The sequence below is a fragment of the Cydia strobilella genome, chromosome 8, assembly GCF_947568885.1.
Source record: "Cydia strobilella chromosome 8, ilCydStro3.1, whole genome shotgun sequence".
Lineage (NCBI taxonomy): Eukaryota > Metazoa > Arthropoda > Insecta > Lepidoptera > Tortricidae > Cydia > Cydia strobilella.
This window is the reverse complement of record NC_086048.1, coordinates 8,916,800-8,939,824: the sequence shown is the minus strand read 5'-3', so window position 1 is coordinate 8,939,824 and position 23,025 is coordinate 8,916,800. Positions and strand designations below refer to the sequence as shown.

At 38.3% G+C, this 23,025-nt stretch overlaps 1 protein-coding gene across 3 annotated transcripts; it reads left to right on the top strand.

Annotated features, from left to right (window-relative positions):
* The first annotated feature begins 9,404 nt into the window (after positions 1-9,404).
* Positions 9,405-17,361, top strand: LOC134743559 (fatty-acid amide hydrolase 2-B). Of its 3 annotated transcripts, none has more exons than XM_063677063.1 (9): positions 9,405-9,699; positions 11,261-11,443; positions 12,472-12,691; positions 13,253-13,470; positions 14,860-14,989; positions 15,430-15,557; positions 15,780-15,920; positions 16,169-16,438; positions 16,981-17,361. In XM_063677063.1, exons 1-9 carry the CDS (start codon positions 9,466-9,468, stop codon positions 17,269-17,271), a joined length of 1,815 nt encoding a protein of 604 aa, XP_063533133.1. In that variant the 5' UTR covers positions 9,405-9,465; the 3' UTR covers positions 17,272-17,361. The 3 variants fall into 3 exon arrangements, with proteins under 3 accessions (XP_063533133.1, XP_063533132.1, XP_063533134.1); XM_063677062.1 differs by having other exon boundaries at positions 15,418-15,557; positions 16,981-17,357; XM_063677064.1 differs by lacking the exons at positions 9,405-9,699; positions 11,261-11,443 and adding an exon at positions 11,464-11,652 and having other exon boundaries at positions 15,418-15,557; positions 16,981-17,357.
* Positions 17,362-23,025: the final 5,664 nt, after the last annotated feature.

The window sequence follows — 23,025 nt, the reverse complement described above, 5'->3', positions numbered from 1 at the left end:
TTGAATAATTGCTATAAGATTTTCTCCAGGCGCTATTCTTACTCTAGCTGGGGTTACTAAGTCCACGCAGACGAAGTCGCGGGCAAAAGCTAGTAATATTATAAATGCGAGTGCCTGTCTGACTGTATGTTACCTCTTCACGCTTAACGCGCTGAACCGATTTAGTTGAAGTTTGGTATAAAGATAATTTGAGTCCCGGGGAAGGACATAGGGTAGTTATTATCCTAGAAATCATCCTTTAAGGGGGTGAAAAGGGGGGTCGAAGTTTGTACGGGGAATCGATAGAAAGCAGATTTGGTAAAAAATAAGCTACGCAAATTACTAACTCTACGCAGACGAAGTCGCGGGAAAAACTAGTATCATATAATCGTAGGGTTTTATGGCTATGAGCCAATCTTAATCTCAACAAGTGGATCATAACTTCTGAGACTACTGTTCAGGGAAGGGTGTAGGTACAACATGGAAGTTAGACAGTCAAGGTGGTCCATCTTTGAACAAGAGATCACTAAAGTCGCATTTTGACAATGACACGACTAGACGCTTAGGCTTCACTATCCGCTTAATACCAGGCATTCAGGTGGGTCGTGCCGTGCCCTTGTTTACCGCCTTAAGTGTATAAAAAAAAATAAACTTTTACTTTTGGTAACCTATGGATTTAAGTACAGTCACCTGCAATAATATGTTACACAACGAAGGCCGGAAAAATATCTGACGATCTTATTTGTAAAGCCATAAGAGTGTGTCACATATTTTTGCGGCCTTCAAAGAGTAACATATTATTGCAGGTGACTGTACCTACCTAAAGCTTTCAATGACACCTCTTCTATACATGCGCGACCGATTTTTGGACAGATAATGATTAATAATATATCAAATGCGGCCGTTAGGTGCCAGAAAACTTTAAAAGGTTGCAATTTAAAAATGGTCGGGGTGATTTGTAGATGAAATATATTATTTATTGCGTAGTTAACGACTCTACCATAGCTGTCCAAGCATATTGACAATAGAATATCTATCGGCTACCGGACTAACGGTACTAATAACACCAACTTTCTCTGCTGCATACGGCGTTCCCTATGCCAATAACCAAGTCTCAAATGGTCTTAATTTTTCTAGAATTAGTTCCACTATTGTATGCAATAAGTGAGTTAAGTGAAGTGGCCACATATCCGGTTCACGCTTGACGAATTCTTGAGCCACTTCGAGTTGCGTGTCCGAGTTAAGTTGCGGTGCCAGTGCGGTGTGGACGTGTCGCACATTACTTTAAAAAAGTGTTTTCTTTTCGTGTCAGTGTTTTTGTTTTTAAAGATCCTTTAAAAAAATGTAAGTATTATATTTTCAATTTTACTATATTAGTGACTTTATAGGTCATACCGAGCAACTATAATTATGGGTACAATGCCGAAATCACGAAAAATTTTTTGGCTGTCCCAGAAATCAGCGGCATCACATCAGCCGGAATGTATGAAACATCAATTTTTGTTAGATATATATATATTAAATAATAAAAGTTGTTCAGTATGACCTATAAAGTCACTACGTAGAGTATGAACGGTGGTGAAAATTTCATCCTGTATATTCATTAAACGATAATATTTTATGTTATTAATGATAATGATTTAATCAAAGTATGTTACGCCTCGCGATTTGATAGTTATATGTAATACGGTTGCGTATTCAGTTGTTGTTTTATAACAAGTAAGTAGAAAGTTCCGTTCGCCAAAACCCGCGGACGTTACGGTCATTTCGCTTTCTTTTGTATTGCGATCGTTTCCCGCCAAACTTTCTGCGTTGCCTGATTAGTTTGACGGCTTGTCATATTTCTTTGCAAAGTTATTTTTGGTTTTACCGAATTGCTGCAAGCTATATTGAGTAGGTGTTTATTATGTTAAAACTTTAGTAGATACTTACTATTATTAAAACTAATTTACTACATCCTGCCAGGGTCATGAACCCAGTGTAAGTACTGGTAGCATATATATTATCTGATACATGTTTCACATATAATCATGTTCTTTATACGGCATCGGCATCTTTATATATTATGCGGCATCCTTACACGAAAGCGTGTTAAACCTAATTTTGATTTAAGTACCTACCTAAAAGTAAGTTGCCTTTTCTCAAGATAAATATTATTTCAGTTTTTCTGTTTTAAAGTTTTTTTCGATTTTTTTATTGCACATTAAACATAACCCATGTGCTTATGTGTCAATCATGAAACGTAAGCTTATTTACTGATCTATTTCTTGTGCATATTTATTTCGGTTTTATTAAATGATTCATGCAGGTAACGTTGTTATTAATTGTCTAATTGTTAATTTTACATTACTTTAATATTAATTAAACCGTAATTTAATTATTTAAATACTTCAAGTCATTATTGATCTAATTACCTATAACAGATAAATAATGACTAACCTAGTGATAAAATACCTACAATCCTAATTCTACAGTCTTTACCACGTCTTTACTATTGTCAATACCACATAGGGTGTGCTTCCGGTACTAAGTTTTCTATACAAACTCAGTCCCGGAACCGAGAATTCCCGGTTCTCGCCATACGTACACTTTCAGTCCCGAGAGCTCCCTAATAACAAGAATCCTAACTACTATTTATTCCTAAACCATCAAAGTTCATTTATAGATAATTTCTCGACTAGAAATGTACCAATGCCGTCAGTCAATTTAATTGCTAAACTGTAAAATCTAAACCTAAGCTGCGCCTCACGCGGCTCTAGATCTAACTGTAAGGCCCAGTTGCTATTTCACATCGCTTAACGAGCTCATCGCGAAACGTGAACCCATACCAAAGATAGATATAACTCCGTAATAGATAGATACAGTCTAAGGAAAAAACGTGCCTCGAAAATCACGAAAATTTGATTCTCGATCAGATGGTGCCACTACCTTTGGCCTACTCTCGTATAGAGGGCGTTGACGGTTTCGTGTTTTATTTAACAATTTTTTCAACACACTTGCTCAAAACGACGTTTTTATTCCACCGATTTTTGGCTCATAATCCTAGATATTAAACACGCGTGCTCTTTCAGTGTATTATTCCACTCGTGCTTTTTTATTATATTATCCGACTGAGTTAAGAAGCTAACTGATTGCTAATAATATGCATGGAAAGGGAGCCTTCTTTAATTGGTCGGACTGGCAAACACGGGCGCGCCCGACCGCCTGCGCGGTGCGCGGCCCGGCCGGCCCGCCCGCCGCGCCGCCCGCGGCCGGGGCGAGCGAGAGCCGGCCGGCAGTACGAGTATGACAGATGAAACACACAATACTAACTGTTTTAACTATTAAAATTTGATTAATATGAAAATTTCTTTTTTTCTCGCAAGTGTGTTGAAAAACGTCGTATGAAACGCGTGTGCATTGGTCATTACACACATCGGCTATCTTATTGCGCGCTCGCTTACAGCTCGCGCCCACAATATCGCCTCGTGTGTAATGACCAACTTAGCACACTTGTATCATAATGTACTATAACGCATATCAGTGAAAGGACATAGGTCAAATCATATAAAAATAAACAAATGGCCTCAGAAAATGTTCTAACTAGACGAAAACATATGCAATCGTACCAGTGACTGTATCTGCATAAAATAACTACTTAACCTTAGAAATATAAAATTAATATACCTAGGTATTAAGTTAGCTATGCGCAAAGTTAAATAAATATGACATTTGCTTATTTACACAAACGAAACTAGTCAAACCGCTAAGGTGCTAATGTTTGAGCACAGCTTACATAATTAATATAACTTTATATTTGTAGTGCTATGCAAATATTATATTATAAAATTTACCTAGGTAGATACGCATACGCTTTAATATTCGTACTTTGCTATAGAAATTGACTCCGGATGAGAGCGTGCATGAAATGTAGCAGGCACAACAATAACTAACACAGGGTTTTCCGTCGTCACTGTCAAGGTAGCAGTTGTCAAGTAAGTACGGCTTTAGAAGTTTAATACTTATTTTAGCTTACTTTTAGCAATACATTTTGCAAGCAATCGCTGCTTAAACGCTCGACCATGAGTAAGGTAAGTATGTTGCCGCATATATTTATGTAAACTTCCGAAATAATTAATTGTATTTTTGATTGCATGTTTGTAGTGTAGTGTCTGTAGTGATATACCTACCTCTGCTCAATTCGGGAAAAGAGCGATGTCAACCGCGAACTTTCAAATCTTGCTATTTGAAACGCACAAAGTCATAGAAAGTTGAAATAAGTAATACAAATAATCACAGTTCATTTGCGATAGCCTAAATATTATTTTTAAATTCGTTTACTCTTAAAATCGAAGGGATTACTTGGCTTCTTTCCTCGAAAATTGTGTTTCTTTATGTATTTATTTGTCATATTCTTTATGTACTTACTTGTTTTTTGCTATTTATTAATTTAGTTCACTAGTAATTTCAGTTCGGAAAGTATCAAAATCTGACTGTCACGGTTTTTGATGTTTTAGAATAAAGTACTGTCTTTGCATCAAAAATTATACTACTACTATACTTATTTATTTTGCTTGACAAGTGAAGTCAGAGAAGTATGAGTATGTAGGTAAATATAATAGGTACCCTACCGTCCTATCTATCTCCAAAAGCTTGTAGCGGCATTCTTTACCCCTAAGGCCCTAAGCTATCCTCCTGAAACAGCGTATAATTTTTGGTACATATTTATATGTATTCCACAATCTATTCTGAACTTTTTATTAGGTAATAAAACATTCCAAATTCAAAAACAAAACCAATTCTGGAACAGGAGGCAATACATACATATAAATATACCTTCTGTAACTACCTAAAGTAGCTAAAGTTAATTAGCTTTACTGTACAACTTAACATCCAAAATCGTGCCACGGCAACATCCCAAGCACATCCTAAGATTGCACACACAAGACATTCAAACGGTATCCAAACTACTGTTTTTACATCTATGAAAACATAATTAGTGGTTTAATGCTTGGTGTTGCACGCGCACGCCCAACGACGGCCCCAAGGTTGGCAGATCCGTTAAGTTGCGTGCAAAAGTACAAAAGTACGATGCAAGGTACTTGTAAGTAAGTAATGATCGAGTTTGCGTAATTGCTTAAAATGACACGAAGTATTCATTAAGTAGGTACTTATTTAATATGAATTATGGGATGGTGGTGCTATTTTCCATATCTTGAAATAGGAAATGTAGGTTATATATTATAGATTATAAGAACAATAGTTATTTGTTATACAAGGGTGCAAAGTTGTATTTTACCCGCGAGTGTGGAATTGAAACATGAGCAAGCGAAAGGATTCTATAGTTGGACCACGAGCGAAGCGAGTGGTTCTAAAATAGAATCCTGAGCGTAGCGAGTGTTTCAACACACGAGAAGTAAAATACATTTGCACCCGTGTGTAACACAAAACTTTTCCCCTCACTATAGCGAGGAAAGTGCAACATCCACAGGCGTTAGATCATCTTCATCACTGGAATCACTTATTTTTGTACGATATTATAACAGAAAACACTGGAAATTCTGATTTTTACGTGAGTCGGTGAGAAGTGTTTTTAAGTAAAAATTTTGTTGACAATGTTGACATTTCTGTTCTGACGTATGAAATGTCAACGATGCGTTTTGAAATTGCATCGACTCAACTTGTGCGTTAACATCATTATAAAAGATCTAACGTTAATATGGAATTTTAAGGTTTATGACTTAAAATTATTAAATAAAGCTAAATTTGGTATTTTTTATTAGATTATCAAACCATTTATTTAATGATAATTAATATCGAACGAACCATTATTGTTATCTGTCAAGCTACTTAAACATGCTCCATTCAAGGTCAAATTACTTTCCCCATTAGTGGATAAAATGCGTTTTTCCCCGCTTGTTTTAAAGGATAAAAGACGGCTTTCCGAGCTAGTGAGGGGAAAATTAAATTACTTTCTTATGAAAATATTTTAATTTGTATTTTTTTACAAGTAGTCGCACTACTTTTTGGATTTTAACAGAACCAGAATTAATTAAAATACTCACACTGCACATTTACTAATTTTAATAACTTCCTAAATTAATAAAATATCATTTGATATTTACCATTCGCTTTTCGGTAAAGGAAAACATCGTGAGGAAACCGGACTAATCAAAATGAGGCCTAGTTTACCCTCTGGGTTGGAAGGTCAGATGGCAGTCGCTTTCGTAAAAATTTGTGCCTACGCCAACTCTTGGGATTAGTTGTCAAGCGGACCCCAGGCTCTCATGAGGCGAAGAAGAAGAATAACTTTCTAAATTAATTTACTTAATTTTATTTAGTGAACTTTAAACTACAGTTGGCGTAAAACCAGCACACCGTAAAAAGTCTGAATTAATGATTTTGGCGTAAAAGGCATTAATGCAATTGATAATCGGTTAAGTCAATGGTTCTCAACCTTCTCCATATTTTTTAACAGCGACCGTAAAATTGATGACCTGATGGAGGTTCTGAATATTTATTTAGTCAAGATTGGTGACCGTAGCTATAATATAGCATATATGGTGGCGTGGTCTTATGAATCACTAGATACTGTAGATACTCACGGACCACTTCTGGCAGTTGTCCGGCCAGCGACGAGAAAACAACTACATAGAGATCGCCTATTTTTTCGCACAAGAAACGTACTTGTAGATAAATAAAAGGAATACAAATATTAAATTTACATCGTAGTCTCAAGTACTAGAATTTGCCCAAACATTTCGTGTAGGCCGTGTAGCATCTCTATCTGTTAATGGCAACCGAATGTGACTTAATCGCACCAAGCAAACCCACCAACACACAAAATGAATTGCCGTTATAATGGAAAAAAACTCGCTACTTGCTGATCAGGCTGCCAGTCAGGCAGCTGCCTCTAATCCATAAAACACCATTTGAGAACCACCGGATTTAGTCAAGTGGCGAATCGAGTGATGCAAGCGAGGCTCGGCCGGCCAACAGCCAACTGACATGGATTTGAGCAACTAATGGTTACTACACTGTTGACCGCTTGGGTTATGTTTGTGCCAATATTTGAATAAAAAAGTGTGAAGTATTAATTCATATTTGATTGTTTGATTAATGGTGATCCACTCTATAATAAGCCATTAAACTTGACCCATTTTATAACAAAAAGTATGTCATTTGATTGTCATAAAATGAATCAACCTGGGTTCAAATCTCCCACCTGAGCAAGTCTCCTGGACTCGCCCTACTTTTTGAGGGCTCCAGACAAAAAAGGTGCGAAGTGTGCGAACCTATCCAATAGTACATTTCGATGCTAGTGCGGAAAGTATGTCATTACTTGACAATGACATATCCGCATGTGTATCGAACGACGTTTTTTAATACAGTCGCGAAAAAATAAGAAAAGCAACAAGTAAGGAATGGAATTAGAAACTTATGTTATTAAACTTTTATTTTATACAATCTTGATATTTTATGTCAAAAACTAAACAAACTATACCAACTGATGAAAGGCGCAGTTAAAGGGTTAAAGAGGTATTTTCCGTTCGATATATGGATATTACGTATCATTTTATGATTAATATGTACCGTATCTGCAGTATAGTTCCATAAGTCTCGTGAAATAGGTATTGAAGTAGAACTGTGTCACTTTGTAAAATTGAAAAAAAAAAAAAAAAAAATTGTTAATGATATTATTTCCAAAATTACTTTCTTGGAGTTAGACATGAGGATATCACGTATCATTTGTGGTATATTGTACAAAAAAAATTAGCCATATCGTGTCTGGAGGAGCCCAAACTTGGTATGTTTCGAAAATTCTTTTTGTTTTATTTAAAAAAAATGCCCGGAATGTAATGATGTGATATATTTTTAGAATCACCTTAAAAAGCCCTTTCGTGTGATACCAGATACGATAGGTTTTGGATTTTTTTTTTCATACAAAAAAGAAAATGTTTTACCACTCCCCCCCCCCCCCCCCAGCGAAATTTTTTTAGGAATTGCGGGTCAAAAAATTTGCAAAAAAACATCGATTTGCGGTATTTTAATACGAACGGGTTAGACTATTTGCTCGAGCGTGTTTCATACAGTTTTTTTGTTTATGAAGAAAGATTTAGGGTTTATTCATAGAGTGATTAGTGCTTGCAAATAAGGTATTATTAAAGAGTCCCTTGTTGTCGATAGATGACAGTACTTTTTTTTAAATTTATTTATTTACTTTAAATATTAATACAACTTTTGCCAGCATGCCACTATTGTTAAACCTGTTAGTAGGTAGAGGGAGTAGTCTAAGGCACGATTAAAAGCAAAATGTGACAACGCGCTATAAATTTTAACAACATTTTAACACTACATTTTTGAAGCTAAATGTGAAATGGCAGAACTCAAGCTTAAAATTGAGTAAGTACTAGGGGGCGGACAGATATATTTAAAAATAAATAACGTTATACTTAATTTTTTTGGCATTTGAAAAGGGGTATACAATTTCCACTTGTCTTTTATATATGCTATGTAATTTGCTGTGATAAATTTTTTAAAGTGTTTTTAATAGAAAGACACGTCAATATTGTTTACCCTTTTTCTAATGTTAAAAAAAACGAAGTTATAGATAACAAGACCAACCAACCCACCAACCAACCACCAACCAACTTGACCGCCACCAACGAAAATACCTACCTAAGTAACATTTTGCTAAATAGTGAACTTAACAACCAAAATGACTATAAGTAACCCTGTGTTAGTCCCCGCTTGCGATACTTACCGTCAACATTTATAACTTATAATTATTTAGTTAGTATTTAGAATAAGTTTTTATTTATTTAACTATCGATTACATACACATTTCATAGTGCATGTTTTATATTGTTAAAACGGTATTCCATAGCTTGGTTTTAGCATTTGATTAAACAATATTTCTTGTGGGGCTTGTTTTCCTCTTTTTAGTGTGCAGTCGGGTTTTTGTTTTTTTATAAAAATTATTTTTTTGAAATTAAAGTTACGAGCGACTTTAATAATTACGTGGGACAACAGGGTCTTTCAACAATTCAGTTAACGAGGTGACAATATTCTAGTTGATAAAATATGCCTACTATTAATAATTCTAAATTACTAGGTTCTTATCGAGAAATATTTACTACAGATTAGTAGGTACAGATGCATTAATTAATGAACAAGCTGTTGACGTTATTAAAAAAAATGATTAATTTAATACCCATCTAGTTTGGGTGCACCTCGTGATCTAAACAAAATCATTTCTTTTTTATCTATAGGTATTTTACAAATAAACCATTTTGCCTTTACTACAATAAGTAATATAAATTATAATTAACATTCGAAACAAAACCCGGACGCTATCAAACCAGCATGATAGCCCTAATGAAGCAATAGTTTACAAACACAGAGATAACAACCGTTGTACCACCGACCTTTTCGTACGGAGCCGGCCGTTGCGACAGCGCGTCTCGATAATATACAATATACTCTTTACTATATCACACGTCCGAGATGAATTCTTTCGTATTTATATGTACCACGGTCTTGAACGGCAGTATAAACGTGTGTACACGTGTGTTCCTGCTAGTGCTGAGTGCGAGTGTGTACCAAGGGTTTGTGCTCGTGGAAGTGTTCCTGAACAGCTACAATTTGGTGTATCCCCCGTATTTTGCAAAGGTTATTACTAAGGGACAGTATTATGTGTCGAGTGCAATAGGAGGAGCAGTGACGGTAGTAGCTACAAAGGTTGGTTTATTTAGATTACTGGAGCAAAAAACTTGTTTTCTCACAGAAAGTTACTCGTCATTCTGATTGCTGAAAGCTCAGAACATAGGAGTATTAAAAAAATAGGAAACTGATTTATCGTGGGCCGTCGAGCGGGTTTTTACCTTTTATCTCAATGAGGGCTACCGCGTTTAATTTCGCCGCTAGGGGCGCTAGTGTAGATGGAGGTCTTTCAAAATGTCAAATGCATAGAAGTTTTGGGGGTTTCAAGCTTTTTTAAAGGGAATTTTCACTCCTTATTCATAATTGTGGTGAATCTTTGTTTATCTTTGATTAATCATGGATTATTACTATAACGAGAGAGGCATTTTTTTCACTGTACAACCATTTAAAAAAATACCTGCCTATTAAGTGCATACATTTGAGCAACAGTCTCAAGTGTCTCAACAGACCTTCACAATAACAAGAATAGCAATGAATATTGCGAAAACGCAATATCCGCTGTATTTAGGTAAAAACGAATAGCAGTAAACGTATCGAATAGTTGATTTTATAATTCAAGGGAATCCATTCGTATAGTTTTAATCTTCTCAAATGATTTTTACGTCTAAGACCCTAACCTGCCTAATCTGCTAATTAAACAAAAGCCATTGTTTCTTTTGTGTGACCGGTCGGCCATTTTGTGCCATTGAGTCCGAGCGTGTGCTACCGCGCGTGCCATTGTCAGACACAATGGCACACAATGGCCGACCGCTCACAGAAAAGAAACAATAGCTTTAATATTTGTTTAACAGAGACTAATTAAGGCTGCCCTTAATTTTTAAATAGTCAAACAGATTAAGTACTAATGACAATGAGTGTTGATGAAGATAAAGATAAAGATAAAAATAAGAACAGAACCTATATCATATTTAAAGAATCAGGACATTTAATGCAAGGAAATGAAAAGATTTACTAGCTCACAGCGACCTTAAACTTTAAACGAAACCCCCCACGAAATGCCTTGCTGGAAATATACGTAGTCACGGCAAAAATTTATTCCAAACCAAATTAAATAATTAGGACAAATTTAAAATAAGTACCTATAAGTTAAGATCCTGAAATAACTAAAGGAAAATGTTTTAGGATCCTGGTTCTTTGCCCACAATAAATAGGTGGAGGTACAGATAGGTATTGATTTCAAATCAATGATTTGTCCCAAGCGTGTAGTAACGTATTAGTCTTAAGATATTTAACACCGATTATTAATTAAAAACCATAACATTTCCAAGGTCTTCCGTTTAAAATGAATATTCAGCCAGCAAATGGGTTCTAGCAGAATTATTATAACATTTAAAACTTCCGCGTTTTAAACACGTGTTAAAACATATTTAACACCGGGTAAACCGGAAATAAAGGTAACAAAGCAAATTCACGATAGACCCGGTTTTAAATATGTTTTAATATTATCAGTGCGTCGCTTGAAAGAGTAGAGTGAAGCGTATTCGGTATCTCTCAGCCTGAACCCTTTTATTTGGTATTACCAAAACCCTTTTTCGTACAATAAAGTATGTATTAATTACTGTCATGTAATATTTTCCAGACCATCATGCTAAACGGCTTCATGCGATGGCTACTCCGGTTCCTAGTGTCCCTGATAGCCATCGGGGTGCGGCCGCTCACGTACCTGCTCACCGTGCGGCGCACGCGCAAGTGCCCGCCGCCCGCCAATCCTACGCTCTACAAGTCCGCCACCACGCTCACCAACATGATCAGGAACAGACAGGTTGGGATTGACACATGATATTCCAGACCATCATGCTATACTGCTTCATGCGATGGCTGCTCCGGTTCCTAGTGTCCCTGATAACCATCGGAGTGCGGCCGTTCACGTACCTGCTCACCGTGCGGCGCACGCGCAAGTACCCGCCGCCCGCCAACCCAGGACTCTTCAAGCCCCCCGCCACGCTCATCAACATGATCAGGAACAGACAGGTTGGGATTGACACATGTTATTCCAGACTATTCCTTCCGGTTCCAAGTTTAGTGTTGTTTACCAATATCTCAGTTGAGATTTTGATGGGACGTCAGTCTTCCGTCACCACAGCTAGTGCAACCTGGCTGAAACGTCGGAAAATAGGTGAAATAATGAAATTTAATCCCAAATTATGTTTTTTATCATTTGCATAAGCGGATGATTCTTCATTAGGTACTCTTCATTCGTTATTTACCTACTTAATACTACTTATTTAAACGACGGTGGTTACGAGAATTATCATGTGTAGAGGTACTCGTACTTATTTAACTACTGTCGTGTCAGATTCAATATGAAAATACCTGTCAAGGTTTATACAAATGTCAATGAGAAAATGAAACAAAAATATGTTTATCAAAAACAGTCAGCAGAAAGAGCAGCTAACCGGGCTAGGTGTTCAAGATGATCTGATCATAACTTAATTGTTAAGAGAATAAGAGCAGGTGTATTTTAAACACCAGCGGCCGTAGCACGATCGCATTTTTATCACCTGTCACCATGCCTGTCACGTTCTAACAAGTGTGTGAGTGCGAAAGTGACAGGCATAGTGACAGGCGATAAAAATGGAACCATGCTGCCACCGGCACCGCTGACCCACCTAGCTACTTCTGTCGCTGACGGTGACGGTACATGTTTTGGTACACTAGAGCTATTTTATATTTTTCCTAGTTTCAGAGATTACACAATGATTAGACTTATATTGACCGGGATATGGACCGTGATTACCTTTTGTATTTTTTGTACACAATGATTCTTAAAAATACTGTAAAACATTTCAGATCACCTCAGAAGAAGTGGTAGCGGCTTACATAGAGAGATGTAAAGAGGCGAATCCGTATCTTAACGCCATAGTGGAGCCGCGATACGAGCAGGCACTTAGAGAAGCAAGGAGCATCGACAAGATGATCGCGTCTACTGATAGGACGCCGGAGGAGCTGGGCAAGGAGTACCCCCTGCTGGGTGTGCCTATGACTGTCAAGGAGAGCATTGCTGTTGAAGGTAACTTTTAACTACTTACAAAAATGTCGTTACTCGACGCTACGAGTAGACGCTGCGGGAGGCCCAGAATATCGACCAGATGATCTGATAACGTCTAAAAACTTAACTAGTAAACTACCGTCAGACTCGGACATGCTTATGTTCAAAACTGAGTTACCTAAATATTACAATCGAACCTTAATAAAATAATAATTTAAATGTAATTTTAATACATTTTTTAATGAAAATTTAAATAACTACATTCATAGGGATAACTGTACTTTGTCTGGTTAAAGTAAATAAAATACGTTCTGCATATTAGGTACCGCCGCCGTAGATGCTTGTAGTATTCCCCTTATACCTTGCAGTATATCCCCTTCATATCGCAATACAGCGCGTTAACGTTAAGCGAGGAAGCTGCCAAATTTACGCCTCGGTTCCCGGTAACGTCTACGTCCAATTCTTATAAGTAGTTCTTATAATTTCTTATGCGTATAATGTCCGAGTGACTCTTCTCCTAACAGTAATTTTATCGTGCTTAAGTTTGGCCTTTTTACTAAATACAATCTGCCATATTTCCAGGAATGAGCAACGACGGCGGCACCGTCCGTCCGAGCCGAGTGCCGGCCACCAAAGACGCGGCCATCGTTAGCCTGGCGCGCGCCGCGGGTGCCATCCCCATCGCCGTCACCAACACACCACAGCTCTGCATGAACTGGGAGACATACAATAACGTCACCGGGCTTACCATGAACCCTTATGATCAGAAGAGGACCACTGGAGGCTCGTCGGGTGGAGAGGTTAGATACTTTCTCCTTTACTTGCACTCTTTTCAAAGTGGTCATGGGTGCCATCCCTATCGCCGTCATTGAAGGACGTACAAAATCATCAGCGGGGTAACGATGAACCCAAAAATAAGAAGCAAAAGAGAGCAGCTGGGGGCTCGTCAAGTGGAGAGGTTAGCTGAAGCAAGCAAGCTGGTTAGCAGGTCGCCCGCTGCAATTGCAATGATGGCATGGGCTTAGAAGCGTATACATCAGATACATTTGCGAACTGTCAGCAAACTCGAATATGTAGCAGCTGAACTGAGAAAGAGCCCTATATTGAAGTAGTTACTTGACAGAAGTCCATCTTTTTCTTTACAACAGCATTGATACCTATTTACCATTGCATTAACTTAATAAATACATGTGTGGTAAATGTGTTCATAATGTCAAAGATAGATATAACTCCGTAATAGATGGATACAGTCTAAGGAAAAAACGTGCCTCGAAAATCAAGAAAATTTGATTCTCGTTCAGAGGGCGCTACTAGTTTTGGCCTACAGTCGTATAGATGGAGTTGACGGTTTCGTTTGTTATTTACCAATTTTAACGCATATCAGTGAAAGAACATGGGTCAAAATCATAAAAATAATTAATGCAAATAAAAAAAATCATTTATCTATATTTAAATACATTCTATCGTATTTTTATAAATCTTCATTTTTAGTTTTAAAGTGTGTCGACAGATGGCAGTGAATTTACTGGGGTTACAAAATTTACTATGACAGTACCGCTCTAGTATAAGTTACTCTATGATAATGTTGAGAAGGTTCCCAATGGTAGTTCAGTAAATAGTTAGTTCGGTAAATCAGTAATAACATATACTAATCTATGACCCTATCAAAGACCTATGTAACTGTAACTCAGTATAACATGAATAGTCTAAGGAAAAAACGTGCCACGGAAATCAAGAAAAAATGATTCTCGGACAGATGGCGCCTACACCTTTGGCCTATTCTCGGCTAATGGCGTTGACGGTTTCGTTTGTTATGTAACAATATTAACACATATCAGTAAAAGAACATGGGTCAGTCATATAAAAAAAAAATATAGGTACAAATAAAAAAATCATTTATCCATATGTATACATATCAATACATATACATTTTTGGTATTTTTATACATTTTCATTTTTAGTTTTAATCGTGTCGATAGATGGCAGTAAATTTACTGTGGCTACAAAATTTACCATGACAGTAAAGAGTAACCCATATTCTCTTTGGCCCTATTGAACCTAGCAACGGTGAATCCTTGTACTATTATAATTAAATGGTCGTAAAAATTTCATGCTAATTTCAATATGCTACTATTGACGCTGAGTCAGCCTAATATTATTTTTAAATCGATATATGGCTTTGGTTACAGGCAGCGTTGATTTCTTCGGCAGCGTCCATCGTGGGTGTCGGCTCCGACATCGCGGGTTCACTTCGCCTACCGCCCATGTTCTGTGGCATCTTCGGACACAAGCCCACTCCTAAATTATTGTCCATTGAAGGTACCTAAGTGGATGATAGATGTACACTGTTCACCAAACGACCTGTAGGTAGATGGATCAAAATGTGAAATGAAGTTTGTTGCATAAAAAGTTAATAATTATATACACCTTAACTTAGCTAGCTCCGCTCCGAGCGTGCTAAATACCAAGGAAGAATTGCATGTCATTCAATCATATTCAAAGATGTTGCAAACCGACAATACCTATCATCAAAAAAATGTGCTACTTTCACAAGCATCAGGCCTAAATTACCATGCCATCTAGCGCTCACTTTTAAAAGCTAATCAAAATTTACTTTAACGCCATCTAGGGACGAGAAGTGAAACTGTGTTTAAGAAAAGTTTAGTATCGCAATAGTTTAGTTATTTGACGCATTATTTAAAACTACATATTTTGATAATGTAAACTTTTTATTTTATTGTTGCCAGGTCATGTTCCAGACTGTCTGGACTCAGAATTTAAAGAATATTTTGCTTTGGGACCACTATGCCGGTACGCGGAAGATCTTACGTTACTTTTGAAAGTTTTGAGACAACCTGGCGGTCCTGATGTGCCTTTAGACAAACCCGTAAGTATCATGATAATAGTAGGTATAAATATCTTTATTTAAAGTAAAAAAAAATACATAGGTACCTACTTACGAATTTCTTTTTCTATCTCAAAAATCGGTATATACGTTTTTAAGGGCTTTGTTACCTATACTATAATATTGTGGTTCTGGTTGACGTGGTGTTGACTGTTGATACTTATTTATGCACTAATTATAGTAATTATAAACCGTACATTTCAGGTGGACGTGTCCAAGCTGAAGTTTTATTATATGGAAGGCGACAACAGCAACGTCACAGATAAAATCGGATCGGATGTGAAGAAAGCCATGGAAAAAGCCAAAACACACATTAAGAATACATACAATATTGAAGTCAAAGAGGTACAAAGCATTAAATAATACTACAATAGTTATTATTATTTAAGTAAATATTAAAGACTTCTCTGTAAATATTTTAGACTAAATATTAATTGTAGACCAGAATATTGTAGGGGTCTAAGTCCTAAGTAAGTATATACTCGTAAGAAGTCTCGCTTCCACTCACTGTATTAAGTCAAACTTATGTACAGTCAGATTTTTTTCCATCCAAGAGATTGCGCTTTAAACATATTTTTTTATATTTCCTTCAGCTTAAGATCAAAAACATCGAACACATCTGGGAGATCAGTGTTCGGGTTCTAATGAACATTCGTGACGTTCGAAACATCTACACTGATCCTGAAAAGCGAGACCAATGGGTTTCAGTTTGGCCGGAAGTTCTAAAGAAAATGGTTGGTCTGTCAGACCATAACTTCACTTGTGTAGCTTACGGACCGCTGCAGAAGTTTTTCGATTCGTTACCAAAGAGCTATTATGCTAAATTGTTGAGAATGTTTGAAGAGATTAAGCAAGATTTCGAGGTAAGTGACTTGTGTCTCATCAAATACATTTACTTGCATAAAACCTATAAAACATTATTTTAAACGGGTTACTCACTTATTAAATATATTAATAACGGGTCACTCACGTGTTTTAGTCGAAAACGCTACGCTACGCGATTAATATATTTAATATGTCTGTGTCTCACGGAAGTTTTGTTATTAAAATTGCTCATCTTTACGAGGTTACTCACTTATTATAAAGTCGAATGAACCATCGACATATTTCGATCCGTTTTCGAGGATCTTCGAGTGGGAGCACCGACTGCACCGCATCTACTGATCGAGTGCGCGACGTGCGTATATACGCGAGTAACCCGTTTAAAATAATTTTAATATGTTCGAGTCTCACGGAAGTCGGTTGGGCTCGTGAGTTGGTAGTTTGGTGACCCATATTTTATGGAATGTATTATACAAATGTAACCACATATATTATCGGTAATTTGGCCACTAAGTTTTGTAATTGTTTTAAGACTTTTCCATTTGGAAATTAGTTTACACAATCATTATCACATTTTTTACAGAAAGCGTTAGGAGACGACGCCGTATTAATATATCCAGCGTACCCCTACCCAGCCCATCTCCACTACCGGGTATACTACAAATTCCTAAACTGCGGGTACCTGACGATCTTCAACGCACTAGGTCTCCCAGTCACTGCCTGCCCGATGGGTCTCACAGAGAAAGGCCTACCAGTGGGTCTGCAACTTGTGGCTAATAAGTGCAACGATCATTTGACGATAGCTGTCGCTAAAGAGTTGGAAAAGGCCTTTGGAGGCTGGGTGCCGCCTAATAGAGAACCTGTCAGTGTATAATTTAAGATATTTGTATGAGATTATATAAGGAGAAAAAAGCCTTATATTGCGCTATACTTACCTAGATATCTTGTTGTCACTATCGTACCTAAATAGGTAGGTTGTATCATAAGAATAATTCTTCCTTCTTAAATTTAAAAAAAGTAAGAGTTACTGTCCGATGAACGGAATTGCCTCAGTTGACTAGAAGTATTTGTACTCGTATCGTATACAGGTACCATTTATTTTGAATCTGTATAAGTAATTATGACTGAAAATCTGTTTTATTAAATACAAACCTAGTATGCGATTGATATTAAAATTTAGCATAAGCTATTAAACATATTATTATTAGGTATTTTATAAGTCTTAATGTCTTTGTATAGGTAGGTTTCTACTGTGATAATGTCATAACAATAATAAGTAACTAAAATGTTTAAATTGTGGCATTAAAGTATACGAATTCGTTGTAAGTATTTAGAGAAATGGATAGACAAAATTGATTTTTTTTACGTGACTGCACATACATTAAATGTATTCTAAATAAATTTTGTACCAAATTACTTTGTTTTATCTCTCCTATATATATAAAACCGGCCAAGGGGATAAATAAAATATTATCTCATTGTATATGCGCTAGCAAACTGATATGATTTGAAGTCGCTGCCAAGCCAAATCTTAAAAGCGTCAAGTTGCCGTCAAACCGAATGCCAACCCAGGTATAGTTGATAAGAACAACAGAAACAGTATTGTAACTATTATAGCTTGGCACCGACTTCAAACGTATCAGTTTGCTGGCGCATATTGTATTGTAGTTCGGGCGATTTTCCGCAACTCGACGACTGGCGCCTATTTTGCGTGACGCGCATATAAAAAGAGATTATATTTTATTTTATCCCTTTTGAAGTCGGTTTTACTTCTTTTCAAAGAGTTTTATTTAAAAAAGAATTTTAAGTTTCCATTTTACGTTTTTCTTCATCTGTCTGGCCAAACTGTCATGTCACTAAACATTTCTGCACTTCGGGTAAGTTTCAAGTTTCAATGTCTGGATCTAGAGCCATCAAGATTTTGGGAGTTGGACGTCATGGAACCCATCATCAGAACTAGACCTTAACACAAATGTTCCTTCAGAACTTACTTGTGCTTAGCAAATATATAACGAAGAGGACTTAAATCGCCAAAATTAAAATATGCGTTGTTAAAGTCCCGTTCTGGTAGTATCAGTGGTAGTGGTGGTGGTATCAGTAGTTCCACTTCATCAAATGGTACTGTTTTGGATGAAAGTGCTTGGTTTGTTGATGAAAATACTGAAACCGATATAGTATGCCTATAATTTTTGAGGAGTTCCCGTGTTTCCTAATGGATCCCTTCATCAAAACTGGATTTTTACAAAAACGGGAATAACTAGGGAATCTATAGTACATTCGAACAAAAAAAAAATTTTCCAAATCGGTTCATAAATGACGGAGTTCTGAGGTAACATACCATACACACAAAAAAATAAAAATACGGTCGAATTGATAACCTCCTTTTTTTGAAGTCGGTTAAAAATAATTTACACTACCGAAATTATCAATAGAAATGTACCCAAACAATTAAACACTAGTTCCTATTTTTTTTTTTTTTTTTGATTCTAAATAAAAGAGTTTATTTCAGTACAATTTATATCAATTTACATTAAAATAAACTAAAAAGTAAACTAAACTAAAACCAAGTCACAACAATACATCGACATTGTACATAATAATAAATTACCCTAAAATTAACTATAAACTAAACTAAATTAAAACTAAACTAAAAAAAGACACACCTAGAACCTAGTCAAACCACTCGTCCCGCGCCCGTCCAGACGCAAAGGTGCCCATCACGCTCGCCGCGTTGCCACGCTGGACCGCGACAGACAGCCTCTGCATCAGGAATGACCCGGAACGAGGGTCATGACCTCTCTCCCTCAAACGCTGCCCCAATTCGCCCAAGAAAATTTTGGCCTCGGCACACCAACACCCAGACGTCTCCACTGCTAAAGGGACAAAAATATATTTAGTCAGCAGCGCCGAGTACTTGTCGCGCTTCCTAAGTGCCGCCCACTCAGCCGCCGCTCCTGCCGTCCGGACCGTCCGACCAATGTGCGAGGCAGCATACGTGCTGACACAACATGTCGCGTCCCAAAGTAGACACTTACCCTTTTCCCATGGGATAAGTGTCAGCCCGTCAGGTCTTTTGCCATCGGACCGGCTTAGGCCTGGAGATTCCAATATGCACGGCACACTTGCGGACAAAAGTGCCCTCCTCACAATGTCGTTTGGGGCATGGTGGCGTGGAAACCCCCCCACACAACGACAACAACTCAACGCATGATGACCATTACTTTCAACCATAGTGCCGCAGATGCATATGTGAGGTTTGCAAACATCGCAGCCCAGGCGAAGAGCGACAGCCACCCGCATAGAGTTGTTGTCGAGAAGGGTACCCATGTGTGGAGAGGGAAGTGCATGCAACCATGCCCCAGCCTCCGGCCTAGACACCGCCATAAGCCTCGCCTTGTCCGCATCAACAGCGCTTTCCAGCAAGCCCTCAAAAACCCGCCTCACACCTACGTCATCCCATAACCTTTGACGGTCGAGTTTATCCGGCATAAGCGCATTCGGGTTCAGAACCCTCCAAGCCGCCACAGCATCAGACGCAAAAGGAATTGACGGCCTGTCACCATTCACAGACAAAATTTTAGTGACCAGGCCCACAACTCCCTCTGACGATGCCAAGAAGGCCGGCAAACTGACATCCCGTGCACGCCGTATGCCCAAACCACCGTTTCGTATGGGCAAAGACGCCAGAGCCCACTGATCTGGATTGAGGCAGACATTAAGCAAACGCTCCACCGACTCCTTTAGCACACAGTCGAAAGAGTCGATATGAACAGGGTACAACCAAGCTGGTACGGTGCGTAGAAAGTAAATGATTTTAGGAACGGCAAAACATACCCGCAGAAGAACCTGGAGCGGTATTCGACATGCATTAAGTGACGTTTCGTGTTGAACTTCAGTTGAATGGAAGAAATCGTGTGTTGTCAAATAGGTAAATTTGACATTAGCAATCCACAGTTAGGTGACAAAGAAACCAAATCGAACCACGCAGAGTTCAGAGCCATTTTAAACCGTATAGTAGTAAGAAAACAAAGTTGATTTTTGTTGCATAATTTTTTCAATGAATGAGTTTTGGTGTACAACCAAATGATACTTTCCACAGTTGATGAACAAATGATTCATTCCACTGTTGAACTGATGTTGAAGCCGAAACTGACAGTTGTGCATCTCGAATAGGGCCCCAGAGCTACGTGCGCCGGAAGATCCCTCAATCTCTCCGCAGCCATCAGCAGAAGCTGCCTTCTCTCCTCAAAAGCCTCAGGAATCGCCTCCGAACAAATTGGAGAACCCAAAAGAGCGAATGACTGAACTGACACCTCTCTGAGTCCCGGAAGCAAATTACTAAAAGTAGAGAAAGAAACACGGGACTCTGCACTGCAGGGGAAAAACTCGCATTTTTCAGGGTTAACCTCCAGACCTAGATCCTGAAAACGTGGTAGAAGAGTAAGCAGATCCCGCTGCACCTCCTCCGGCTTACCCCCGAGGGTACCATCATCCAGATACCAAATGTTCAACGGGGACGTAAGCTCAGAAATTGATTTCTGTATAGCAAGGCTGAAGACCAAAGGGCCTAGAGGATCACCCTGCTGCGCGCCTACCTGGGAAAGGACAAGGGAGCCATTGTAAAAAAGATTTGAAGGGGAGGCATAAACTTGAAAAAGGAAGGGATAGAGAGAAGGTACCCTCTCCCTGACCTCCGACAACAAAACGTCACGCTCGACAGAGTTGAATGCGTTTCTGATATCGAGTTTAACTATAACACAACCCTCATTCCTCGAATCCTCTGTAAATGCTCGAGTCGCATGTATGACCGCCTCGCAACCCAATCTAGTGCCAAACCCTAACTGGCAAGGTCGCAAATACGCCGCCATCTCCTCTCGCACCGCTCGACACCCAAGCTTAGCCACCAATCGGCGAAATGTGCTGCCAATTGCGATGGGTCTTACCCCGCCGTCTTTCTTCGATAGCGCGCACAACGAAGCTCCATAAATATAAGGGCAAACCTCGGTGTTTAACTGTCCACTTAGCAAAAAGTTACGAGTACATAACTTTGCTAGCCCTTCCAGTAACCGACAACCGCTCCTTCCGCGTTCCTATTTACATCTAAATATACCTGTGTCGACTGTTGACGGCATAGTTACAGTTACAGCTGGTCTCTGCCAAGGTTATTGCCTGTCTAGGCCGACACATGAGATTGTGGGGCAGGTTACTAGTGGGGCTTCCTCCGTATCGCGTACTACGCTTGCAGTCTAGTATCCTGTATGAAGACAAAAACAAATACTCGTAGTTATGTTTCTCACTCCTTTGCTTTGATAGCACCAATGTACAATCGGGGACATTGCCGGTGAACCACTCCAGAAAAATGTTACTACACAATCCTTACGAGCGAGCTGAACTTCGCTTCCCATACAGATAACCAATTACGATGCATTTAGGATTATTTATAAGTATCTTAATAATGGAAAGGTTAAAAACAGGTAATGAGACTAACAAGAGGTAGTAAGGACAGGTTATTAATTGTTATTGTTTAGGTTAAGCTTCGCCTCCTCATAAAGATAACCAATTACTTAGGATGCATTTTGTATTCCTTATCTTAGTTTGCAAATGCCGACCGTCAGAGAGACAATGGACTGCAATAAACTTTATCTGAGCTAACCTTTTTTTTCCACACCCACATTTTTAAGTGCCATGCCATTTGGTCATCACTTTTATGATATCGCTTGACCTTCTGCAAGACCCTTAAACGATTTTTGCCCTTAAGGTGGTTCACCGGGAATGTCCTACCTATTTATTTACAGTCAGCAATACTGTTTGCTTAGCACCTCTGCATACAAACTTCCATGCAGGGGGGCTACCCTTTCTCTGCAGCTGACTGTACGCCTACAAATGAGGCGTGCCCATTGGAACCTTGATAACGTAACGTAAGATATTAAAGTACCACTGTATATACGATACGCTGCGCAGCGCATCTATAACACGGTAGCTAATTATTAGGTACTTAGCTTCTTTCTTTTATCTTAATTTTCAAGTGTATGTACGTACGTATATATGTATCATGTAACCACTTTATTGTACATAAGACAGATTACAAACTCTATCTATATCTGGATCTCTTCCAGTCAACCTTTGAGCAATTCAACGACTTCTTATCTACAAATTGTAGGTATATACATGTCAATCACAATGAAAAAATCAACGATGATCAACACTGGCCAGCGTGGGACTCGAATCACCTTGGATTGCCGGTCTAATGCGTTACCAATTCCGCACGTCGTTTTCGTACGGCTTCTTAGTGAAATAAATGACCCCTTCTATAACATGAGACATGGCACGCTTTACAAATATAAATAGGAACTAGTCGTCAAGTGGATTATTTTAACAAGATTACTTATAATCGCCTTTCCTACGTAAAATGTACAAAAACATAAATACTCCCGATCGAGTAGTTAGTAGGTATCCCCAGAAACACCGCGTAACGTGCTATGCGCTGTATGTGAAGCCGAGCTGTATGGAACATTAGGACCTACCTACGTGACCTATACGTAAATACCAAACAGTCTTAAAAAGCGAGCAGGTGGGCCGAAAGCGACTGCAAAGACTAAAACCCGGGCTTGGTCAAGGGCCGAGTGCG